Consider the following 18,377-nt stretch of genomic DNA (forward strand, 5'->3'; position numbering starts at 1 on the left):
GGGAAGCGCAGTCGAGGTCGGGAGAAAACCAGATGGGATGATGAAGTTAGGAAATTTGCAGGCGCAAGTTGGAATACGCTAGCGCAAGACCGGGGTAATTGGAGATAGCAGGGAGAGGCCTTCGTCCTGCAGTGGACATAAAATATAGGCTGCTGCTGCTGATGATGATGATGAACTTACGTTTTTAGTTTATTTGCGTAAGCTATAAGGAACTCACGTTTTCTTATTTCTGGATCATCATCATCATGATCAACCTATTTTTATGTCCACTGCAGCACGGAGGCCTCTCCCAGCGATCTCCAATTACCCTTGTCTGGAAGATACTATACTCTAAAGCTTTCAGTTACTAACTACCATCTGACGCCTTCGAATACGCCATCGGAGGACTTCACCGTTTTTAAATGGACAATGGCTGTCTGGATCCCAGGGTTTTTCAAAAGTATCGCCAAAAATCTCGGGGTCAATTTTTGTACTATTTCCTATAGAAGCTGCAATACTACAACAGAGTACTAATATAAGCACTGAATTCGTGGGCTCCTAAACTGACTGCAATAATTGAAATGAAAAATCTACTGATTTCTACTGATTTTTCACGAAATATTCTACTACAATTTTTTTTATGTGTCGTGGCAACACTGCTCTTCACAACCACAATCTCGCTCTCTCGCCGTGCGTGCGCCGCCAGCTCCCTGAAGTTTCGTTTTCAGCCGTTATCGCGAAGCGAGCGCGGGCAGTTTCGTGGCCCTCGCTCAATATGTGCTTGCGCACGAATCGCACCGTTCGTACATTGTGCTATGGTGCACGAATATTTCAAAAATAAGTCCTTTTATAAAAATTCGAACAAATTTTTGGGCCCCTGCGAGTTCGAATTATCGAGATTCGACTATACATGGAAGTCAATGAGATTTAGGTCGAGACCGCGAAAACGCGACGTAGCAGCCGGGAAAACGCAGCAGCGAGGAAGGTATCAATGGGGTTCCACCTATTGGAAATCTTTTCTGGTAAAAATAAATTCATTTTTCTTGATATTGTGAATGTTTTGATGATACGAATTTCGGGTGATACGAATATTTCACGCGACCCCGCGAGATTCGTATCACCGAGGTTTTACTGTACATGGCTGAGGAGAAGGGAAAAAAAGCCCCTCAGTCGCGGCTTGACAAAGCTCCCTTCCCCCTGTATACATCGGTACTGCGGTATGCACGGAAACAGAAATAGCATAGGCTAATGAAGTAGCATGAAAGACTCAAAACTGGAAAAAACACAGCGCACAATAAAATGGACAATACTAGAAATACATTATATCTCCGGATACATTCAAAGAAAGTTGCGGTCACAAAAAAGTATTAAAGTAGCGGGGAAATGCACACATTAACTAAATAAGTTTCGAAGAGAGTTAAAGGAAAGTTCCCGTATGGAGGTGTGAGAAAAGCCAAACTTGTTAAACAGAGAAGGCAATGTATAGCTTAGGGTTTGAAAGCCGTAGTTAGTACGTGGGTGAGGCACAGACCAATACTCGTGGTGCCTTCTAAGGTAGTAAAGAAAATTGGGTATAAAGAATATCTTCGGCCAATTGCCTTGCCTTAGCTCACTGGCAGGCCATAAAGGGCTTTCTGCACAAATAACTGATGGGCTACGACTGTAATGACTCATTTCATTCACTGTTTTATCACAGGGCATTACACGAAGCGGGTGTACAGCCATATTGTCCCAAGACTCGAAGAAACCTGTGGGAGAAAAATCCCTTCAGTTTGGTTCTTAATACTGACTGGCATGATACAAACGTGAAAAACCAACCTATTCATTCAAACACCACAACTGTACGCTGAAGGCAGCATTTTCGTGTACGTAAACAAATTGATTGCCCTGTCATGTCTCATATGCCAAAAACACTTCTTTTTTCCCCTACACGCAGAGATAAAAATATCTGACATTGTATGGTGGGCTGGCATTTCACTGCTGCATCCTGGATTTATTTGTTATGTCACAGTATTGAAAACTAAGATTATGGGTATTTTTGGTTAATAAATGTGGACACCAACCACGGAATCGAAACTTTGAAAGAAAACAAACGAGACATTTTGGCTCCCGTACAGGAGTCGTAAACCCCCCCACTAATCCTTGACCAGACGAGTTTTCGTCAAACCCTCGATTTTGTCAGTCTAATTTTTATTGTCTGTGGCAACACCACAGTGTATAACAAGTTAGTGGCAATTTTCTTAGAAGCTGATGGTAAGAATGCAAGTAAACCATTTCAAACAGTTTTCAAATAGTTCCGAATTAATTTTGAAATGAATCGAAGGCAACGCGCAACGTAACGTGCAAGGGGTCCCACAAGGATATGGCATACCGTAGTTATTCGAATCTGGGCCAATAGTGTTTTTTTTCAAATAATCATATACGAAACTCTAGGGTCGGCTTAGATTCGAGGATTTAAAAAAAAACACGACAGTTTTTAACTGAAACCACAGAGTGACTGAAACTGATAAATATAGTGCACAGTTAGCGCCATCTAGAAAAGTCAGTATCGCAGCCGCTACTAGCTGCACCAGTAGCCAACTGAAGTACTAGCCACCATAACTGAAGTACACAAGGGACGTCGCCATTTTGACCTGTGTTGTATCGGAAGCATCAGTATGGTGTATCAGCACGTGGCGTGGCGTTATCGTAATGGCACCAAACGGGCGATGCCACTATAGTGCCACTTTCTAACGAATACCGTATTTACTTGAATCTAACACGCACTTTTACCACGGCCCTAAATCTGCATTACCACATAGCCGTCGGCATTTCAAAATGGCCACCTGGCATGCCCGTCGAGCCTAGCTACTCTCTAGCCTAGCTACCGTAGCTTCCTCCGCGTGCTGCACTACACGTGCTTAGGCAATAGTCTACCGTCTGTCTTCACGTTCTCTGCGTCTGCTCTATCAGCACGAAGTACCGAGTTCATCACGAAAGTGATCGTGTGTGCGGAGACGGACGGAAATTGGGCCGCAAACAGAAGGAGAGGATTTTCACCAGCAAAGCAATGCTACACGTAGCAATGTGGAACGGTTGCAGTGGACCCAAGCAGGACGTAATCTGCGATGATCCGCTTTGCCGATACGATCGCCTTCACCTTATCTTGAAAGCAATCTGCGACGGGGAAAGTCCGCCACGCGCCATGTTTTCGCCGATTAGAGGTAGCATTGAAGCGAGAGGCTTCGTCACTCCCCTGTGCTGACAGTTGGTTTCCGCGGTCAACGAGCGAGATTTGTTCATGTTTGCTCGTGTGCGCACATTTGCCTTTCGGGCGAAACTGTGACTTTTTTTATTCATTGCAGCTTCAGTGCATTGGGAGGAAATCTGTTTTTCCAAATGACAGAAAGTTTTATTTCTGTCTGAAAGCGTGAGGTGCGCGGTATTGTAAAGGACTTTTTTTTTTCGTCACAGAAAACGGGTGTGCATTACAATGGAGGGTGCGTTAGGATTGAGTAAATACGGTAGTTGTGCTAGCCGTAGAGGCATCGTCAAACATTCAAGCCGGGCGGTACTTCTGCATCGATAAGAAAAACATCCGTCGATGGAGGGGGCCACGGGAGATGCTTTTTGCGTGCACCGATGCTTTTTGCGTGCACCCAGGAACAATGATTGTGCGCTCCTTCAAAAAGTGCAGCATCTCTAATGTGCTTGATGGTACCGAATATAGCGCACTGTTTGAAGATGTCAGCAGTAAGGAAGATAGCGACGAGGCTAGCAGCGATGGTGGCATAGAATGAACTCGGCATGTTCATACTTAATAAATGCTCTTTCATTTTGCGAATGCTGTCCTCCCTTTTTTGTTCAGCCTACATTCGAGGTAAGTTTTTTTTTTTTTTTTGCTTCGAACTTTTGGGGGGTCGGCTTAGAATCGGAGCCAGCCTAGATTAGAGTAAATACGGTATTAGCATCTCAAGAAGGAACAAAACGAAAACAGTGGTAGTGTTCCATTACACAATGCGTATTAACTGAATGCACACACACTCATAGCCACAGCGAGGACAACAACAAGAAAGATGCTCACCGTGTTGTACACAGAGTACGCTGCTAGGACATGGAACAGGGCTTGTTGCCTGGGAAACATAGGAAAAGGACGTTTGTCACAAAGGAAGGCAGGGTTCATATGCGTCATCACAAAAGAAAGACGCTATGTAGCCCCAATGCACAGCTTTGTTCCCAGCTATTCTCAAAGCACGATTTGCGTCTTTTATCTTGAAGCCTGGTTTTGTTGATTTCTGTAGTGGCACCTTTCATTCCCTTCCATGTTCGAGCACTTTCTGCCTACTGATCTTTATAACTACATGCAGTGTTCATATTCATGGTTGAAAAGCACTGAGAAGTGCAATGTGCGGGAGGAAAAGGTACAGCGTAATTCAAAAGAATTACCGCACTAGAGCAGTGTGTCTGGAAGGAACTTTGGTCTGGTTGGTAAATGTTACAGATAAGTAGAGCAACAGCTAGGCTTGTACAGATATTCAATATTTTCAAATATTCGATTGAATATATTATGCTGTTCACTTCGGCTCGAATTTCAGTATTTGAAGTTTTCAAGGTATTCGAAACGAATGAACATGCATACTTTTTTTCTAATATAAGCCCCACTCAGAATTACAACACCTGGCAAAAGAAAAACAAAATTAATAAATGCGCATGTACAACCAGCATAAATAACTGCATAAAAAGTCCGAATCTTCGTAATAACAGTCTCCATTTGCAGATGCACGAACAGTCCAAGTCTTATCTCCTGCCAGCGGCTCTGTTCCCCATCTCTTCGGTGACGCTGAAGGCGGAGAACTTTGCCTTAACAGTGTTTTCACGGCAGTGTGAGCAACACTGCCGTGAAGCCACACCTTAAGTCGAAATTCGCACATACCCCACATCTAGGTTTTACTGTAAAATTGATTATTTTTATTATTTTCTTTAATTTATTTTACGTTTTTACGCTGCACTAAACAGTAACTTTGGTGGCCAACGCCCGGTGAAACAGAGCTGATTAGGCCTAACAGCCAAGGCAGGTGCAGCGGTGGTCGGTGAACTGTTGCAGGAAGATTGCCTCCCATTGGCGATGGTGCCCGAGATCATGCACGTGTGGGCAAGACTGACTGACGGCCGCAAAAGCAGCAAGCGTGCCCACCAAGTTCGCACCTGCGCTTACTGAACAGAATTGGGCTAAGCTCACATGTAGACGGAAAGCCTCAAGCTCAATTTGTGCAAGACAGCCTGAACAGCCGGTGTGGCGCAGTGGGGGTGGCACTTCACACCATCTTGCTTTGAATCCCCCCCAAATTTATATTTGCACAAGCCTAGTACGTGGGGCATGCATGGGTGGCATTCGCACAAGCACATGGTACAGGATCGAAAGAAATTAAAGAAATTGACCAAGCATTTTGTATGTTCCTTCCATTTGTCCCATCTCATGTGCAGTTATACAGCACCTTTAAGCATCAGCAATATCAGTGAACCAGATATTGTCAAAAAACAGTAAGTTTGATGCGAAATATTATCCACTAAAGAAGGCTACTCATGCAAGAAAAAAAAAATTGTGTTGAAATAAAAACTGAAAGAACTATGCCAAAGTTAGGAAAACAAAAACAGAGCAGCTGAACCCCATGCATAATTGACCACTCTTATTTTCTGCTTATTTTGAGGGCATCATAAATAGCTCAATTTCCCAAGTTAATATATAGTGAACCATTTTAGTGTTATTATGTAGTGTGTTTACTCGTAAAGATGGCATGTTCTACTTTGCTGCTGTACGCTGTCCATTTGATATTTGTCATATTTCTTCTGCTAGCATTGTTACACTTCTAAAGAACGCAACATGACGTGTTTGTTTTACCTTGTCATGTCTATTGCCCTCTCACATAATCATAAATGATGGTGTGAGCACTACTCACTTGACGCTGTAGCGCTCCCGGAACATAATGTGATTCCGATACGTCCTGTTGACGTCCAAGTCAATCTGCCGAATGTCTGGAGACCACAAGCGTGCACGCTCCCGCATCTCCTGCAACGGTGGACAGGGGGCATTACGACAAGCGTAGCATTAAAGAGAGTGCCAGGTGGCATGCATGACTCTTCTTGCCAAATCATTGGCTCATTTGTACTCTTTAATTTTGTAGAGCGGTAGCAGTTTACAGGGCATTCAGTTTAATACAGTAGAACCTCGTTGATACGAGGCTCTACTGTATCAAACTGAATACGTAACAGATCATTGATATGATCCCGTTACGTACGATCTCCCGGCACCAATGTTCGTGACCAAAAACACAAACACTGATCCAATAAAGTTACGCTTATGTTTTACTGGTTCATACATTCCCGGAACACACAATCTTTCGGCACTAACATTCATTAGATCGGCAAACTGTGATCGTACGATACGTTTTCTGGTTGCTAAATACAATGTGAACAAGAAAAGGCACGAGGCACGTGCGATGCAGAACAGTAGCCGCCTGTCTCATGTGAAAACGGTGATGCGCACTCAGCTTCTTATTTCGGTACCAGCAAATCTGCTCCCACGTTGTCGTATTCCACATCCACATCCATCGCTGCCTAGCCTATTGCGATAAGCATCTTTACTTACCTGTTTCACAGCACGTGGTGCTGTTGGAAGCGTACTGCACACTTTTAATAGGCGACAACCCAAACGCGTCACATATCGCTCTGGCAGCATCGTAGGCATCGTATTCCCGTGTGGTCGACCAGCTCGATTTTGTTTATATTTCCAGTCACACACAATAGGAAAATGACAGCTCGAGGCGCGTCCACATCTGGTGCTGCAACGATTTGTGCCGAGTGGGCGTGTCACAACTTCCTGCCAAAATGCCCCGCTTGAAGAAGCTGCCGACGCAGGCCGAATCTGCGGAGTGCAAACATAAGCTTGCCAAGGCCGTAAAATCGACATTGCGCATTTTGAGACCGCCCAAGCCCCACCAGTTCGGCTCCCATCAGCATCTCGTGCTGCAACGATTTGCGCAACGCTTCACATTACGTAGATATCTGTCAACTACAGTTGAGTCTGTCAATTTAGTGACTTCCAATCGTACGTTTTCTCGGTTAGTAAGTTTTTTTTCTCGCATTTTTTCCTGCGACGTATGAACGAGCTGCTACTGTACAGTAGACTTATGTTAATTCAACTCCAGTTATTTCGCTCCCAACCAAAAGCCCCAGAGTGGTGTGCATTAGATGTGGGTGGACATCAGCTCTTAATTGTAAACACTAAAAGCTCGTTGCACATCTGGCTTGCAAGTTTGAATAAAATAAATACTGCCAAAAAAAAAAGCAGCAATATACTGTATGTTTTTGTTTCTCTTTTAATTTGGTTTACGGAACGATTCGATCAATTCCGTTAGCCCTGTCGGGATCAGAAGTCGACTGTACCACACTTTGGTGCCTGCTTTGTCCAAAGTGAATTAGGAATGCACGTCTGCAGCGGTGCAACACAAGCACAAGAAAATGTCAATTTTACTTGGAACTAGACAGTTGCGCCATCTGTTATTGATAGGGTGGAACATGGCACACCTTAGTTTGCTGTTACAGCAAGAGATAACGCTACCATTTCAATCTGGCAGAACCTACAGTCTTGTCTGTGTGGCGTTGCTACAGGCAATGCATGCTTTTGTTTCATGCTGGATAAACGAGGCAATTAACGTCCCCCAAAATGATTAAACTGCATGCTATGCACAATGCAATCCCCGAGCAGGAATGAGTAAGTGGTTTTTGCCATAAGAGTCACTTATGGCTGGCACATCTCTTAAAGCAATAAATGGTATTTAACAGAAAGCGCTTAGGACCAAGGATGTCACAGGATGGCAGAGTTCTGCTTTCACATCACAGGGAACCACACATTGCAGAAATGCACACAACCCCAGATAACATATTCTTGATATAAGCCCAGATGATAATGATGCAAGCATCGCAGCAATGGAACATGTACGGAGTGCTGTTTTTCCCTACAGAAACAGTAAATTACCTAAACCGGTATTCTTTCAAGAGTCTATTATTGTTATTTTCATGGTAAGGTGTAAGAAGAGAAAATGAAGGTGAAATGTCTAGTTTTTCCAATTTCGTGCCAAAACCCCAGCGCTAGTGTGTCAGCATGATGTCACGAATTTCAATGCATTTTTTTCATATTCACTGTCGCGGCTTATTAAAAGTTCTTGAAACTTGCTACGTTTAGCGTTTGGCTCCTTTAGAATACAAAATGGTCCCTCTTTACCGGCGAAAAACTAACTAAGCCTGAGCGGATGTGTCAAAATCTACAACTTCACGGCGAGCTAGTACAGGAACTTCAAGGCGCCACACTTCTTTTGTTCTTGCGTCTTTTCTGACTGACCAAGCCTCTTCTCGCGATAAATGCAGCTTTTTTGAAGCGAAAGCTTCATTACGCTACCTCAGGCAGCCATCGGCAACTCAACAGTTTTCACCTTGAGAACTAGAGGTCAAACCACAAGAGAGCATTAAGGCGCGTTTATAGTCCGACGTTATATGTGTGTGTGTGTTCGTGCGTCTATGCGTGTGTGTGTGTGCAGGTGCGTGCGTGCGGGCGTCAGAGCGCATTGGCCGCGCGTCCGGTTGTGTTGGCGGCGCCAGTACATTGAATGGTTGGTTGAACTATAGCCGCGGTTGTTCTCACCAACATGACATAACGTGTGCGCGTGTTCACGCTACGCCGGACTATATTTAGGCTTTACGGAGCCCTGAAAGGAGCCATTGCCACCGTTGCCCGAGTAGAGTTGGGCCCGGCTGCTAGTTGCAACCAAGTCTCACTACTTTACTGATCACCGCAGTGTCTTCATAGGCATAAAAAAAATTATGAATAAACACTGTATTCATTGCAAAGATGTCTGTATATGATTGCGAAACCACACCTCGGCCACAGCTCGACAATGGGCCTAGCCAGGGCAGTGAAGCTTTCGCTACCAACCAGGGTTAACCAAAGTTAAACCACATCAATTTTTTTGGCAATGTGGAAGGGTAATTTACTAACACATCTCCAACCATTTTTCCATTTGGAGTCTCTTTAACAAGGAAATGGACACCAGTCAATATGGAATAGGCTGCCCCCCCTGCTACAAAGCTGCTAAGTGGACTGAACTGGCTTGACTTTTGAATTTGCAGTGATCTAGTAGCCAGATCTAACTTTGCTCTGCCAAAAACGAAACACAAATGTTTTTAAGCAAGTTGTGAAACATTGCATATGCTACCACTAACATTGATAACTTAGTTGTGAATAAACCACAGTTCAATGAAGTGCTGTATGCTCCTTCCTTACACATTGGGCTGTGCAATGAACTAGGATGATTGAAAGTAATATCTTTTAGTTCTCTGATGCATTATTCAAAACATTACTGCCCGAAACGAAAAATCTTGTTGTTTCTTCTGGTTTATTGTCTATAATTTGTTTCACATTAATCAGATGGTGAACATATCCTAGTTCACTGCACAGCAAGCTTATTTTGCTATGTAATTTCTAAACTGTTTCTCAGTCCTGCTCTTCAGAAGTGAGATGTGACATAATGTGTAGTATTACGCATATTTTGTTCATTTTTATCAATAAAAAAAATATTGAAATGATCTTTTTCATAACGAACATTCAAAAGACTGCTCTTAAAATATATTCAGGATTAAAAATCAGAAAAGCTTTGCCGATAGGTGATGACACTCAATGGTTACAATCAAGGCACTGTTTTGATATTCAAGGGGCATTGCTACAAAGGATGGGAAACCCACTGGGCCCTTACCAAGTACTTGCCCTCCTGTTCGGCCTTGATGCGAGCCACGTCGAGTAGCCGCAGCCACACCTCGGCTCGAACTGCATTGGGTATTCCCTTAAAGACCCGCCGCCGCAACTGCAAGAACAACGGAGGACACACTTAAGCTACACGCACACATCTTATCAATACCCCACAGTCGAGATTAGCAGATTCCTGTCGGGTTACTAAAGCCTCCTCGTAAATGGCTTTACGCATGGAAAAAGTCAAACTCAAACTTCAGGATAAAGATAATGATGACCGCTAATGGCATCCCCTTTGAATTTGTATGGCAACAAATAGTTGCCTCGCCTCTATGAGCTACTCATGTGTTGCCATATTGGATATAGTACTTGGCCAATCTCTGCTTTATCTCGTAAATTGACCTTTGCTTGTGATGATCTTGTACTAATCCCTTCCCTGCTCTCTTTTTTTCCCACCAAAACTTTACCCGTCTCATGCTCGTCTTAACCGCTGGCCACTTCGTATTGCCAACTTGTACTTGCAATCATTATATATTTTATTAATTTCTGTTGATTATTGGCACAAGGACGAGGTGTAGTCAAAGAGCAGCAGCATGAATGTACTTCCAAGGCCGTACACTTGGTTGCCAGCTTTCTTGACCTCAACAACGCTGGCAATTAAAAGAGGAGCAAAAGACTCAACGTGCCCGACCCCACAAATGCTACCGAACAGCAATGCCTCTTTTCCCTCTGGGTATAATTGTGAATATGGCTTATATTTAACAGCGTGAAAAACATGTACAGAGAGAGACGCTGGCATGACAGGAACAGGACAGCTATTGGTGGCTCTTGCTTGTGCTAATTTCTCCTTCGCCATTTTCTCTCCCCGCATTCTTCCCCCCCTTTTCTGTGTAGGTCATGTATTTGGCAATGTTTGGCTCATGTTTGGCAAAAAAAAAAAAAAAAATAGGGGCAGCAACACAAATAAATTCATCATTTGATAGTCAGTGCACTGTTCCTGTTTTTCTAGCATAGTCAAGGGTTAGACAAAAATTCGTCCGGGCAGGTAACATGATGACGAAGTTGCAGTCACCGACCAAGTGAAGGTGGACAATCACACATTTCTGAGCCCTTACAGGTTCCATGGTCACACAAAGAAAAACAAGAGCCATTTGTTGTTCTTATGCCAGGATATGGCGCAGTGGGCAGGAGGGGCCAACACTGTCCTGTTGACAGAGGTGGCCATCATCTTTCTAGCTTCTTTCTTTGTCCTTTTTCTCTGTGTTGTTCATAATGAACCAGTACCAACTAGACTAGTTTACCATTTTCCTAAACTCTATGGGTTGAGCAGGCTGCCCACTTCTGGAAAGGTGCACCCGAACAAATCGTGCAGAGATGAACAGAAGTACAAGACAAACCAGCATACAACAACAGTGCAGAGAAAGAAGCCAACAGAGAGACAGAGAGAGAGCGTATAGCCCTACCTTAGTGGTGTACTTGGTGCTCTTGGTGTGCTCCTGGAGAGGGGCCCACATTTTTTTTAGTCGGTTAGAGAGGCATAGCAAGCAGAGGGAGAGAAAGAGAGTGCGTGGCAAAGAAAGCTTTAGTCAAGGCACTGCAACAATGCACAGAGCAATGAGAATGAACAGCAGGACAAAAGAGAGTCAACGTGACACTGTTGTAACTGCCAATACTCTGTATTTCTGTTTTTGGTCAAGGCCATTAAATGCTGAACACCACTGGTCATTGCTGTTAAGCATGCCAATCCACCTTGACAATTTGCGCGGTACACTCGTGAGGAATATGAGAGGGAAAAGAGAATTCCCTTTGATGCAACAATTGAGACCTGTACTTACTTGTCCTTTTTCCAGGGACTCCACCAGGTAACTTAAAGTTACCTCTTAGGACAAAACGTGCTTGCATGGGCTGAAACTTACTCAAAAATTATTGTTAATTCTATATGTTGTGTATGTTCCGCCAAACTTTGTGTAATGAGATTGTATGCGCGACACGTATTGCGTAGTAATTTCTGGAAGGCATGCGTCCGCCAATGATTACGCTGGAACGTTCGACAAGTCACGTATAAAAGCTGACGCACTTGACCCGCCGATCAGATTTCGCCAATTGCAGACTGTGCTCACCGCTATTGTTGTGCTTTGAGTGTCACTTGCTTTCATAGGCACAAGTTCGCCCAATAAAGAGCTAGTTGCGCGATTCACAATTTTCGCTACCGTGTTCTTCACCGTCACTACAACGTGACATCTGACATTGTAATATGTCGATTTGAAACTGACATATGTAACAAGCAGCTTTTCTGGTGAAAATTATGTCTCACTAAACCCAGTTATGTCCTGCAGACTCCATTGAAGGAAAAGTCAAAGCGGTAGGATGGTGCATTGCACATTTTCTAGCCGCTACTTGTTAAGAGTAAGTAAATCTATTTGGTGCAGACTTGTTTAATTTTTATATATAAAGAACTGACTGATTGGCTGCAAGCATTACGAGAAACAAAAAGAAAAGAATCGTTTCACTACAACCCAGCATGCTAAATGTCAAATCAAACATGGTATTGCCGTCATCAAAGTGGTCATGTGTAGCAATATGCAATGCACTGAACTAAAATGAAGGTACATTAGAAGTGCAGGTGGCTTGATCTACCTGCAGTGCAATGTCAGAGGCGTTTTCCTTGCCTCCATAGGGCAGATCTGACAAAAACAAGTCATGTACACAAACATGCACGCTGTTACTGAAGCGGATATAGTTACTTGCAAAACATTGCTATATGAAGCGTGGATCAAGGTAGGTTAGCTGTTAGATTTTCTTTCTTTACTGCATTCTGGCAAAACACTCGGCCGAGGGCACTGCATAAAACTTGTGCTTGCCTTCTCGTTCGGGTAGTACTTGTCCCAGCTCTCGAGCATCTTGCGCCACTTGTTGAGGCGCACATTCTCCTGGTCACGAACCTGCACACAGGAAAGACCGGTTGGTTCATCAATGCACCCCTCACATGCCTCGTGTCACTGTCTGAGAATTTCCTTTCAACATCACGAACGGTGGTGTTTCCACCATCGCCTCACCAGAACTTTCTGCACCGATTCTTCTGGTTAGAATGTTTCATGCACTTTGTTTGCTGTTTAGTCGATGCTTGTTTACTTTGTTCACCGCAGCATCCAATTTCTAAAACATAATGTGACATGAACGTAGCCATTTTTCTTGTTCCAACTACAGCTCAACTTCCAGAAACATGGTGGTGCAACGCAGTGATGTGTGCCCCGCCAAGAGAGTGCGCTTGCCACGTGTACCAAGGTACAAAAAGCAAGAGCTGGACCTACTGTACTTGGTACATGTTCATGCACGAGTGCATTTGTACTTGACTTTCTGCCTAAAACAAGCAAATAAATAAAGCATGCTGTACAAGTGATTCTTTAGCAGTACTTGTTCTTGGGCTACTTGGCTCAATCTTAAGGGAGCCAAAAATTGTCCGAAATATCTTTTCACATTCCTGGCTGGTCCACCCGTTTTGCCACACCTGCCTTTGTGCCGCACACATTCATTGCATTGCATATCACGCACCCTTCCAACCTCTCGGAGGGGTGGACGGGAGATGGGGTGCGCGGCACTAAGGCAGGTGTGGCAAAGCGACTTGTTTTTTTTTTTTTTTTCCTGAAGATCTTGTGTTTCTCTTCTTTCCGACCCATACACCCAGTAGCAGGATTTAATTCTTATAGCCAATAACGCATCATGGTAACATTGTAGTAAGCAGTTTATTCTACCACAGAACACACATGTTCACAATGCCTCAGCTGCTCGTTGCTACATCAGAGTAGTGTTAAAACCAGTAATGCTATAAGTGGGGTCGACTGTTGTACTTCTGTCTATTAAAATGTTTGTCCCCTGTGCCTTTTTTCGTGCAACCAGGCTATAACAATTATAAGTAGTAGCAATGGGATTTTCTTGGCACTTGAATATTGTTATAAGTGGGCTCGACTGTAGTTCTGTTTCCTGTGTGCGCAACTGCACGATGCAGGAACAGATGAAATGGTAGTACTACGTCTCTCTTGCTACAGCACGAAGTAAAACACAGACACGCAAACATTTGGTTTGTAGGTTTTATTATTTCTCTAAGCTGTAAATTACCTAGTGAAGCAACAGATCAAACCAATAACTGCTGTAGCCTTGACTTGAGCAATTCTCCAAGTCACGTGTCACGGTGATTGATGTTGCAGCAATGCGAATTACGTAGGCGTACTTGTGCGTCTGACATTGACTCTCCAGCTGGGTGCGGGGCTCTCTCGAGATGAAAAGGTATGCGGCGTATGGCTTAAAATTCCAGCCATTTTCGTAGTGCACAGGTGTACTGCAGTAGAACCTCGTTCATACATTTTGGAGAAAAAAAAAAATGCAAGAAAAACATATACTAATCGGGAGAACCTATGATCCGAAGTCGCTAAATAAAATTAGGCAGACTCAACTGTCATGTGCATCTACGTAATGCGAAGGGTTGCGTGAGTCGTTGCAGCGCAAGACGGTGATACGTGCCAAGCTGGTGGGAGCCATGCAGCCCGAGATACGCGTTGTCATTCTTGCGGCTTCGAATTCGGCCTGGGTGAGCAGATTTTTCAGGAGGAGTATTTTGGAAGGAAGCTTTGACATACCCACTCGGGGAGAATCATTGCGGCACGAGGCGCCTACGCACATCCAGCTCCTTGGGCCCGAGCTACACGAGATGTCGTTTCAAGACGGCGATGGGAAACCTAAACAAAACCGAACTGGCTGACAACATCGAAATGCGATGCCACGAAGCCACCTGAGCAATACCTGGCGCTGCCTTTGCGCCGCCTGCAGAGGGGGAACGAGACAAGTGATGATGCTTATTACAATGGGTGGGCGGCGATGGCTGAGAATGGCGACTTGCAATGACCCGCGTGGAGATTTGCTGGTACTGGAACAGGCAACCGAGTGTGTGGTGGCATTTTCACCTGACATGGGCAGGCGAGTATAATGCGGAGAAGCTGCTGTTATGGGTGCCTACTGCTCTCGATCATGCGCGCCTTGCACCTTTTACATTTCTTGTTTACATGGGATTTACATGGTATGGAAAATGATCGCAATTTGGCAATATACTGAACGCTGGTGCCCAAAGATTGTGTATTCCAGGAACGTTATCATCATCATCATCAGCCTATATTTATATCCACTGCAGGACAAAAGGCCTCTTCCTGCAATCTCCAATTACCCCTGTCTTGCACTAGCTGATTCCAACTTGCGCCTGCAAATTTCCTAACTTCATCACCCTACCTAGTTTTCTGCCGTCCTCGACTGCACTACCCTTCTGTTGGTATCCATTCTGTAACTAATGGACCACTGGTTATCTATCCTACACATTACATGGCCTGCCCAGCTTCATTTTTTCCTCTTAATGTCAACAAGAATATCGGCTATCCCCGTTCTCTGATCCACACCGCTCTCCCTGTCTCCTAATGTTAGGTGTAACACTTTTCGTTCTATCGCTCTTTGTGCGGTCCTTAACCTGTTCTCGAGCTTCTTTGTTAACCTCCAAGTTTCTGCCAGATATGTTAGCACCGGTAGAATGCAATGATTGCACACTTTTCTTTTCAACGACAGTGGTAAGCTCCCACTCAGGATTTGGCAGTGCCTGCCGTATGCACTCCAACCCAATTTTATGCTTCTGTAAATTTATTTGTCATGATCAGGGTCCCCTGTGAGTAATTGACCTAGATAAACATACTCCTTTACAGACTCTAGAGGCTGACTGACGATCCTGAATTCTTTTTCCCTTGCCAGGCTATTATTGAACATTATGTTTGTCTTCTGCATATTACAGTATAGACCACTTATAACGTAACCGCTTATAGTGCAGGACCGGATATAATACGGTCTTTTCAGACTCCCGTTAATTTTCCCATGGCACTCTATGTATACGCGTATCGCTTATAGTGCAGTTGCGGGACACAAATACCGGTTACAGTGCGGCTGCCTGGAAGTTTGGCAGTCAACCTAGATGGCAAACGCTGCCCTCGAACCACAAATACCGTATTTACTCGAATCTAACGCACACTTTTTTTCAGACAAAACAGGTCCAAAAATTACGTGCGTGTTAGAATCGAGTACGACCTTAAATCTGCGTTACCATATAGCCATCGGCATTTCAAAATGGCTGCCTCGCATGGGCTTTGAGCCTAGCTACTCTCGAGCCTGGCTACCGTAACTTCTTCCATGTGCTGCAGTACATGTGCTTAGGCAATAGTCTACCGTCTGTCTTCACGTTCTCGGCGTCTGCTCTATCAGCATGAAGTACTGAGTTCATCATGATGCCGCATTTAGAAGGAAAGAGATCATGTGTGTGGAAACGGGCGGAAATCGGGCCGCATCACGGGCGTTCGTGATGCGGCTTGGCGCAAACAGAAGGAGAGGATTTTCGCCAGCAATGCAGAACCGTTTCAGTGGACCGAAGCAGGACGTAATCTGCGACGATCCACTTTGGCGGTACAATCGCCTTAGCCCTATCTTGAAAGCAATCAGCGACAGGGAAAGTCCGCCGCACGCCGTGTTTTCGCCACTTGTAGGTCACGTTGAAGCGAGAGGCATGATAGCACGAAGGTCAGTTCGCTCGCCGCGCTTCGTCACTCGAGCGTTTTGACAGTTCGTTTCCGTGGTCAACGAGCACGATGTGTTCATGTTTGCTTGTGCACGCGTGACACCGTGCTTGTTAATTTATTTTGTAAGCGAATACGGAACCTAGAGCACAGTGACAGAGGCGGCAGAAATGCGCCTGGAGTGTCCTTTATCGCAATAAAATAGTAGTTTTGGTTATAGTGCAGTACCGCTTATAGTGCGGATATTCACGACTCCAGCGACTTATGTTATAAGCGGTCTACACTGTAATCTTCAACCCAACTCTTACACTTTCTCGGTTAAGGTACTCAATCATTTGCTGTAATTCGCCTCCATTGTTACTGAATAGTACAATGTCATCTGCAAACCGAACGTTGCTGAGATATTTGCCGTTGATCCTCACTCCTAAGCGTTCCCAGTCTAAAGGCTCATTCACACCGGCGACTGACAGTGGTCGCGCGACCAAGTTGGTCGCAAAGCGACCAGTCGCAAATGGTCGCAAATGGTCGCTTTTCTAGAAAAGCGACCATTTTGGGCGAGTCGCTCACTGCGCGATTTTTCAGTCGCGCGACCGTGGTCGCAAAGCTGCTCAACCAATCAGCGCCGCGCTGAAAGTGATGTGTGTCGTCATCCACGCCAAATGCAACGCCCGCGTCACGATATGCAGGCTACAGGCCGGTAATTGGTGTCTTGTTTTGTGATTCTGGGACGCAGCAGTTGCAGCAACGTGTCGAATGTACGCGGTCGCATTCGCTGGAAGCTAAACAGCAGGAAAAGAAAGCACAACACAAACCCTTTTTCCAGCTGCCGTTCGTTGGATGAGCACGCCACGCAAAGGTGAACAGCGGGTGAACAGCTTTGCTTTAATATTATGCACCGAATAACACGCAATGCGAACTAGAAATTACAACTTGCTCTCTCTCGATAATACTCGTTGTCATGCACACAAAGTTCGGGCAGGAGGCGGCTTGCGTGGCCGGTCACTTCACACGAGCGGAGGCACGGGCGCACCCACGAGCGTCGCGTTTTCTTCGGAGGCTTCCGCGCTGCCACAGCTGACACCCCGGCGGAGCATATCAGCACAGGGACGGCGTCTTCCTGTTCGCTCGAATCAAAATCCAGCCATCGCTCGAATCAAAATCCATGGCCTGTTGCCGGAACGCGAAACCAATTTACACAGTGCCAGCGAAGTGCGCGCTGACTGCGTAGATCCCTAGAATTCTCACTGAAGAACGAGATGTCCGGGATTGCGACTTGCAGGTCGCGCTCAGCCGGGCTTGCCGGTGTGAACACCAGTCGCCTTCGGTCGCTTTTTGTTCGCGAGTCGCAAATGGTCGTGCGACCTCCTCAAGTCGCCGGTGTGAATGAGCCTTAAGAGCTTGAATACTTCTAAGCATGCACTGAATAGCATTGGAGAGATTGTGTCTCCTTGCCTGACCCCTTTCTTGATAGGTAGCTTTCTACCGTAAAAACCGGAATATAGGTCGAACTTTTTTTCAAAAAGCCATTCTGAAAAGTCGACCCTTGTCTTATATACTGGACATTGGCGGAAAAACTATGGAAGTCTTGCAACAATGGGTGGATGAAGTAAACAGCCTTCTTTGGCATCACAATCAGGCTGCTTTTTCACATTGTTTCAAAATAAGCAGAAGCCGACGGCAATTCACCGTCGTCTTCAAGAAAAAGGCGATTGAGTACGCGGAAGCCCACGGTAACCTGGCAGCACAGCGCAAATTTGGAGTATCCGAAAACAGCATTTGGTACTGGCGGAGGCAGAAGCACCGTATTACAACTTGCAGCAACCAAAAGGAAACGTCATTTCGTGGGCGGACCTCAGCGTATCCAGAACTGGAAGAAAAAATTGCGGAGTTTGTCCGGAAGCTGCGTTAAGATTGTTGCCTGTGACTGCCGAATGCATCCGTTTGAAAGCGGTAGAGATGGCATGCGCCTCTGGACTGACGAGGGTACAATTCAAGGGCTCGCCATCCTGGGTGCGACGATTCAT

At 45.1% G+C, this 18,377-nt stretch overlaps 1 protein-coding gene across 4 annotated transcripts in view; it reads right to left on the bottom strand.

Annotated features, from left to right (window-relative positions):
* Positions 1 to 18,377, bottom strand: part of LOC119465128 (USP6 N-terminal-like protein) — a 118,536-nt gene that overhangs the window by 47,679 nt on the left and 52,480 nt on the right. For 3 of the 4 annotated variants that reach the window (XM_049656109.1, XM_037725929.2, XM_049656111.1), the window contains exons 5-8: positions 12,619 to 12,699; positions 9,765 to 9,872; positions 5,916 to 6,025; positions 4,043 to 4,091 (exon numbers count right to left, since the gene is read on the bottom strand). In XM_049656109.1, the coding sequence (XP_049512066.1) occupies positions 4,043 to 4,091; positions 5,916 to 6,025; positions 9,765 to 9,872; positions 12,619 to 12,699 (348 nt within the window). Of the gene's footprint in view, positions 1 to 4,042; positions 4,092 to 5,915; positions 6,026 to 9,764; positions 9,873 to 11,220; positions 11,287 to 12,618; positions 12,700 to 18,377 lie in introns of those variants that run through there. The other variant, XM_049656110.1, reaches the window with a different exon arrangement.

The sequence above is a fragment of the Dermacentor silvarum genome, chromosome 9 (assembly GCF_013339745.2).
Source record: "Dermacentor silvarum isolate Dsil-2018 chromosome 9, BIME_Dsil_1.4, whole genome shotgun sequence".
NCBI lineage: Eukaryota > Metazoa > Arthropoda > Arachnida > Ixodida > Ixodidae > Dermacentor > Dermacentor silvarum.